Source organism: Heterodontus francisci, chromosome 4 (genome assembly GCF_036365525.1).
Source record: "Heterodontus francisci isolate sHetFra1 chromosome 4, sHetFra1.hap1, whole genome shotgun sequence".
In the NCBI taxonomy this organism is placed as follows: Eukaryota; Metazoa; Chordata; class Chondrichthyes; order Heterodontiformes; family Heterodontidae; genus Heterodontus; species Heterodontus francisci.
This window is the reverse complement of record NC_090374.1, coordinates 150215206-150222604: the sequence shown is the minus strand read 5'-3', so window position 1 is coordinate 150222604 and position 7399 is coordinate 150215206. Positions and strand designations below refer to the sequence as shown.

The following is a 7399-nucleotide window of genomic DNA, read 5'->3' as shown; positions in this document are numbered from 1 at the left end:
TTTGAAGTGGAGTCACTGATGTAATACAAGAAACGCAGCAGCCAATTTGTGCACAGCAAGCTCCCACAAGTCGCAATGTGATAAGGTACCAAATAATTTCTCAGTGATGTGTTAAGGGATTAAATCAGGGAGAACTCCCCCGCTCTTTGAATAATAACATTGGGAAGATTTATATGCAGTGCTGAAGATGCATGTGCCGCAAGGATCAGTTGGGCCCAATAGCCTGTGTCTGCGCTGTAGATTTATTTAACCCTAATGCACTCAATACTAAGATTCTGCATGATTGGGATTGGCAACAAATTCTCACCAAAAGATCTTCCCGCTCCCGTGTGCAGGTCACGTGCCCCAGGTGGAGGGGCGGGGCCGCGTCTCCAGCATCTATTGGTTGGCGATCGTGACGTCATTGGTGCATCTGGGCAGCCCGCTGATTGGACCAGTGGCGTGAGGTGGTCACGTGGTCGGGGGCTGGGCGGGGTCAGGTTGGCCTGCTGGCGGAGCTGCGGGCGGGTTCAGCTATGTTCAGGATGGAGGCGCTGGGGCCGAAGATGGACCCGGAGGAACTGCGCAAGAAGATGCGGGTGGACGTGCTGCGTTCCGTCCGCAACTTCCTCATCTACGTGGCCGTCCTGAGGGCGAGTGAGTGCGGGGCTGGGGAAGGGTTGGAACGACACTCCGAGGCCCGGGCGGCCTGCTCTCGGGCACCGGGGGTAACAGAAACCTGGCGATCCGCGTGGGGAGCCGGCATCGCACATGTCTCGGCTTGGGGAAGCAGCCAAAAAAACAACGGAGTTATAAAAGCAAAATACTGCAGATGCTGGAAATCTGAAATGAAAGGTCACTGACCTGAAACCTTAACTCTGTTTCTCTCTCCACAGATGTTGCCAGACCTGCTGAGTATTTCCAACACTTTCTGTTATTTAAAACTATGAGTCAGATCGACCAGTTTGGGGGGGGGGGTGGTGGTGGTGGCGGCGCATGGAGACGATACCGGAATAGATGGGGCGGAGAGAGTCCAGTATCTCTCTCTCTGCCATCTGTGACAGCGCAGTCTCCCTCCGCCGTCTGTGGCCGCCCCGCCCCCCCTCCGCCGTCTGTGGCCGCCCCGCCCCCCTCCGCCGTCTGTGGCCGCCCCGCCCCCCTCCGCCGTCTGTGGCCGCCCCGCCCCCCTCCGCCGTCTGTGGCCGCCCCGCCCCCCTCCGCCGTCTGTGGCCGCCCCGCCCCCCTCCGCCGTCTGTGGCCGCCCCGCCCCCCTCCGCCGTCTGTGGCCGCCCCGCCCCCCTCCGCCGTCTGTGGCCGCCCCGCCCCCCTCCGCCGTCTGTGGCCGCCCCGCCCCCCTCCGCCGTCTGTGGCCGCCCCGCCCCCCTCCGCCGTCTGTGGCCGCCCCGCCCCCCTCCGCCGTCTGTGGCCGCCCCGCCCCCCTCCGCCGTCTGTGGCCGCCCCGCCCCCCTCCGCCGTCTGTGGCCGCCCCGCCCCCCTCCGCCGTCTGTGGCCGCCCCGCCCCCCTCCGCCGTCTGTGGCCGCCCCGCCCCCCTCCGCCGTCTGTGGCCGCCCCGCCCCCCTCCGCCGTCTGTGGCCGCCCCGCCCCCCTCCGCCGTCTGTGGCCGCCCCGCCCCCCTCCGCCGTCTGTGGCCGCCCCGCCCCCCTCCGCCGTCTGTGGCCGCCCCGCCCCCCTCCGCCGTCTGTGGCCGCCCCGCCCCCCTCCGCCGTCTGTGGCCGCCCCGCCCCCCTCCGCCGTCTGTGGCCGCCCCGCCCCCCTCCGCCGTCTGTGGCCGCCCCGCCCCCCTCTGCCGTCTGTGGCCGCCCCGCCCCCCTCCGCCGTCTGTGGCCGCCCCGCCCCCCTCCGCCGTCTGTGGCCGCCCCGCCCCCCTCCGCCGTCTGTGGCCGCCCCGCCCCCCTCCGCCGTCTGTGGCCGCCCCGCCCCCCTCCGCCGTCTGTGGCCGCCCCGCCCCCCTCCGCCGTCTGTGGCCGCCCCGCCCCCCTCCGCCGTCTGTGGCCGCCCCGCCCCCCTCCGCCGTCTGTGGCCGCCCCGCCCCCCTCCGCCGTCTGTGGCCGCCCCGCCCCCCTCCGCCGTCTGTGGCCGCCCCGCCCCCCTCCGCCGTCTGTGGCCGCCCCGCCCCCCTCCGCCGTCTGTGGCCGCCCCGCCCCCCTCCGCCGTCTGTGGCCGCCCCGCCCCCCTCCGCCGTCTGTGGCCGCCCCGCCCCCCTCCGCCGTCTGTGGCCGCCCCGCCCCCCTCCGCCGTCTGTGGCCGCCCCGCCCCCCTCCGCCGTCTGTGGCCGCCCCGCCCCCCTCCGCCGTCTGTGGCCGCCCCGCCCCCCTCCGCCGTCTGTGGCCGCCCCGCCCCCCTCCGCCGTCTGTGGCCGCCCCGCCCCCCTCCGCCGTCTGTGGCCGCCCCGCCCCCCTCCGCCGTCTGTGGCCGCCCCGCCCCCCTCCGCCGTCTGTGGCCGCCCCGCCCCCCTCCGCCGTCTGTGGCCGCCCCGCCCCCCTCCGCCGTCTGTGGCCGCCCCGCCCCCCTCCGCCGTCTGTGGCCGCCCCGCCCCCCTCCGCCGTCTGTGGCCGCCCCGCCCCCCTCCGCCGTCTGTGGCCGCCCCGCCCCCCTCCGCCGTCTGTGGCCGCCCCGCCCCCCTCCGCCGTCTGTGGCCGCCCCGCCCCCCTCCGCCGTCTGTGGCCGCCCCGCCCCCCTCCGCCGTCTGTGGCCGCCCCGCCCCCCTCCGCCGTCTGTGGCCGCCCCGCCCCCCTCCGCCGTCTGTGGCCGCCCCGCCCCCCTCCGCCGTCTGTGGCCGCCCCGCCCCCCTCCGCCGTCTGTGGCCGCCCCGCCCCCCCTCCGCCGTCTGTGGCCGCCCCGCCCCCCCTCCGCCGTCTGTGGCCGCCCCGCCCCCCCTCCGCCGTCTGTGGCCGCCCCGCCCCCCCTCCGCCGTCTGTGGCCCCCCCTCCGCCGTCTGTGGCCCCCCCTCCGCCGTCTGTGGCCCCCCCTCCGCCGTCTGTGGCCGCCCCTCCGCCGTCTGTGGCCCCCCCTCCGCCGTCTGTGGCCGCCCCTCCGCCGTCTGTGGCCGCCCCGCCCCCCTCCGCCGTCTGTGGCCGCGCCGCCCCCCTCCCTCGTCTGTGGCCGCGCCGCCCCCCTCCCTCTCCCCGTCTGTGGCCGCGCCGCCCCCCTCCCTCTCCCCGTCTGTGGCCGCGCCGCCCCCCTCCCTCTCCCCGTCTGTGGCCGCGCCGCCCCCCTCCCTCTCCCCGTCTGTGGCCGCGCCGCCCCCCTCCCTCTCCCCGTCTGTGGCCGCGCCGCCCCCCTCCCTCTCCCCGTCTGTGGCCGCGCCGTCCCCCTCCCTCCCTCTCTTAATGGGGGAGGGAGAAACTGTACTGGCATAGTGGCGGGGAGAGAGACACTACTGGTTTAGATGGAGGAGAGAGGGATTGTACTCGCATAGATTTGAGGAGAGAGAGAAACTGTACTGGCATAAATGGGGTGGGGGAGAGAGAAGGACAGTACTGGCATAGATGAGGGGGAAGAAAGAGAGAGGGGCTGTACTGGTATAGGTGGGGGGGGGGTGGCGGGTGGTAGAGAGACACTCCTGGCATAGATGGAGTCTATACTACGATAGATGGGGGAGGGACAGAGACGCTACTGTTTTAGATGGGGGGAGGAAACAGTACTGGCATAGATGCAGGGGATGGGGAGTGAAAGATTTTTCTTTATTTTATGGGGATATGAGCATTGATAGCAAGGCCAGTATTTGTTGCCCATCCCTAATTGTCCTTGAGAAGGTAGTGGTGAGCCACCTTCTTGAACCGCTGCAATCCTTCTTGTGCACCCACAGTGCTGTTAGGAAGGGAGTTCCAGGGTTTTGACCCAGCAACTTTGAAGGAACAGCATTACAGATCTCAGTGAAGATGATGTTTGTGATTTAGTTGGGAACTTGCAGTTAGTGGTGTTCATGTGCATCTACTGCCCAAGACCTTCAGGGTGGTAAAGGTCATGGACTTGGAAGGTGCTGTTGAAGGAGGCTCAGCAAGTTGCTGCAGTGCATCTTGTATATGGTACATACTGCTGTTGTTGTGCACGGCTGGAGGAGAGAGTGAATGTTTTTTATGGTGGTTGATAGGGTGCCTATCAAGTGGGCTGCTTTGTCCTGGATGGTGTCGAGTTTTGTTGGAACTGCATTCATGCAGGCAAGTGGAGAGTATTCCATCACACTGCTGACTTGTGCCTTGTTGATCGTGGACAGGTTTTAGGGAGTCAGGAGGTGAGTTACTCACCTTAGAATTCCCAGCCTCTGACCTGCTCTTATAGCCACAGTATTTATCTATGGTTGGTCCAGTTCAGTTTCTGGTCAATGGTAACCCTCGAGCATGTTGGTGGGGGAATTCAGGATGGTAATGATGTTGAATGTCCAGGGAAAATGGTTATATTCTCTCTTGTTGAAGATGGTTATTGCCTGGCACTTGTCTGGTGCAAATTTTACTTGTCACTTATCAGCCCAAGCAAGGATGTTGTCCAGGTCTTGCTGCATGTGGGCATGGACTTCTTCGGTATCTGAGGAGTTGCGAATGGTACTGAACGCTGTGCAATCATCAGTGAACATCCCCACTTCTGACCTTGTGATGGAGGGAAGATCATTGATGAAGTAGCTGGAGATGGTTGGTCCTAGGACATTACCCGGAGGAGCTCCTGCACCAATGCCCTGGGGCTTAGATGTTTGGCCTTCAACAACCACAACGATCTTCCTTTCTACTCGGCATGACTCCAACCAGTAGAGATTTTTCCCATTGACTTCAATTTTGATGGCTGACTCGGTCAAGCTGCTCTATTCTCACCTCTTGAGTTCAGCTCTTTTGTCTATGTTTGGACCAAAGCTGTAATGAGATCTAGAGCAGAGTGGCTCCGGCGGAACCCAAACTGAGCATTGGTGAGCAGGTTATTGCTGTGAACCTGCTGCTTTATAGCACTGTCAGTGAAACCTTTCATCAGTTTGCTGATGAGGGAGACTAGATTGATGGGGTGGTAATTGGTGGGATTGGATTTGTCCTGCTTTTTGTGGACAGGACATACCTGGACAATTTTCCACATTGTCTGTTAGATGCCAGTGTTGGAGCTGGCATAGATGGTGGGAGGGAAAAGACTACTGGCATAGATGGAGGACAGAGAGAGGGAGTATACTGGCATAGGTGAGGGAGAGAGCCTACTGGGATAGATTGGAAAGTAGAGAGGAGAGACTGCAGTGGAATAGGTTGGGGGGGTTGAGGAAGGCTATACTGGGCGGGATGGATATTGATGGGAGGCTGCTATACTGGGAAGGATCAGGTGAATCTTCTAGAATAATCCTACAGGGGGACTTTACTGGGTTTGAACTGGAAACCTGTACTTGGACTAAAGCTGGAATGAGAGAGATTCTGTGCTGAGGTGCCCTTGACGTGGTGGAGGGTTGTGTATAGATTTTCTAATGTTTTGTTGGGGGTGTTTTCTCGTAAGGTCCTGAAAGGGTCGACAGGTTTCCAGTTGACTAAGAGTTGCCAGGAACTATTCCCTTCCTTCTTCCTACTCAGCACAGCTCAGAAACGGCATGGAGCAGGAATCAGTAGCTCAGCCACAGCGATGTCACTCCGGTGTTAAACACCTGAATCCTGCAGTATTGTGTCAACGGCGGACAATCTCAAAATTTTCTCTTGCACCTTATTGCTTGAAGTCAAGAATCAAATCTTCTCACAGAGTCCGTGATTTACCTCAGCACTTGACAAATCACTTCTAGGTTTTTGATGTTTTTAAGGTTTTTTAAAAAATTGTCATGTACAGTTATTGCAGCAACAAGGTCCAAACACTAGATTTTTAATAAAAACCTATTGGGCCCAGCACACTTCTTTTTAATTTATCTCAACCCAGCCAGCCCACCTTCTCGTCATAATTACCTCCAGTACATGACATGCTGCCCTTTTCAAACAGCTTTCGTTTGCATATTATACTAAATCATACCATTCTTTTCCAGCTCCCTTTATCCTAAAGAAACTGGATAGTATATGAACTTCACTGCTGCCAGAGACCACCATGGTGCAGAACAGTGGTCATGTCGAAGTTGATCCATGTTGGTACAGGACAACAAAATGAACATGGACAATCAGGAATCCTACTGCTGCTAACAAATGGATCTTTTAAACTCAACTACAAGGACAGTCAGCATATTTAAAACTCTTCTATCTGTGCAACTGGATTAACTGCTTTAATTAATTAATGCTTCCCTCACATTGACCATTTCCCATTTTATTTCATACAAGGACTTATTTTTGTAAATCTTTTACGCCACAAATACTCAGTATTGCGAATGCATCAGTGTGCAAAAAACACCTGTTTATAACACTTGGTGTCTGGCCCCACCCGCCCGCCCCCGCCCCCGCCCCCGCCCTGCTGAGTGTGAATCTTATTCACAGTCCAGCTGGTTCAGAGTTCAGCTGGGTTCCCTCCTTGAAAAATGGCTGTAGGAATTGCAGTATTTGATAGTGCTTTAGTGACACAAAACTAATCTTTTGAATCTGTAAGGAATTCATGACTGCAAAAGATAATGGAGGTACTTGTTATGCCTCCAGTCACAGAGGGTGCAATGTAAGAAATGGCACAGAGCACTGAAACTTTCCCATCTTGATTTGGATTTATTAGAAGCTTTTTCATTGGATTTGCTTTAATTGGTTTTGCACACAAAATGCATGTTCTTATATTGGATTGTCTATTAAAACAATTGATTAATTTTTCATCTGTTCTGATTAAAGATTATGAAATCTCCAATTGGTTGTAGTGATGTAAATGTTACACCTCTGATTTCAAAGTTTTTTTCTTAAACCGCTTAGGTTTTCCTTTACATTTTCATCTATCAGCTTTATTCTTTCTCTAAGTTGTAAGACAACTATATGTTACATTTTGAGGTTTCTATGCCTCTCTAAATATCTGTAAAAATCAAATTATGCTGGGATTTTATGTGAAACATTTTTACTTTTTCTGGTGATAGTTGGATTATGTTCTTTTAAGCAGTAAAGTGAATTGTTGCTGCTTCAAGGAACCATTAGTAACAACCAGCTGGCCTGTTCAGATAGAAAATTGGCTGGTGAGTGATCATTTGCTACATTCAGCACTTAAATGGCTAATGACTTGTGGCACATCTAGGTGATCTATACATGGAAGAACATAGGATTAGGCCATTTAGCCCCTCGAGGCTGCTCCGTCATTCGATGAGATCAAAGCGGATTTGCAGCCTAACTCCACATACTCGCCTTTGCCCCATTTCCCTTAATACCTTTGGCTAACAAGAATCTATCAATTTCAGTTTAAACAATTGATCCAGCATCAATTGTGTTTGTGGACGAGAGTTCCAAACTTCTATCACCCTTTGCAAGAAGTATTTCCTAATTTCACTCCTGAAAGATC

General features: G+C 57.9%; 1 protein-coding gene across 1 annotated transcript; it reads left to right on the top strand.

Annotated features, from left to right (window-relative positions):
- The first annotated feature begins 442 nt into the window (after positions 1-442).
- tomm5 (translocase of outer mitochondrial membrane 5 homolog (yeast)) lies at positions 443-6763 on the top strand. The gene is made up of 2 exons (XM_068028919.1): positions 443-636; positions 5973-6763. Exons 1-2 carry the CDS (start codon positions 516-518, stop codon positions 6005-6007), a joined length of 156 nt encoding a protein of 51 aa, XP_067885020.1. The 5' UTR covers positions 443-515; the 3' UTR covers positions 6008-6763.
- Positions 6764-7399: the final 636 nt, after the last annotated feature.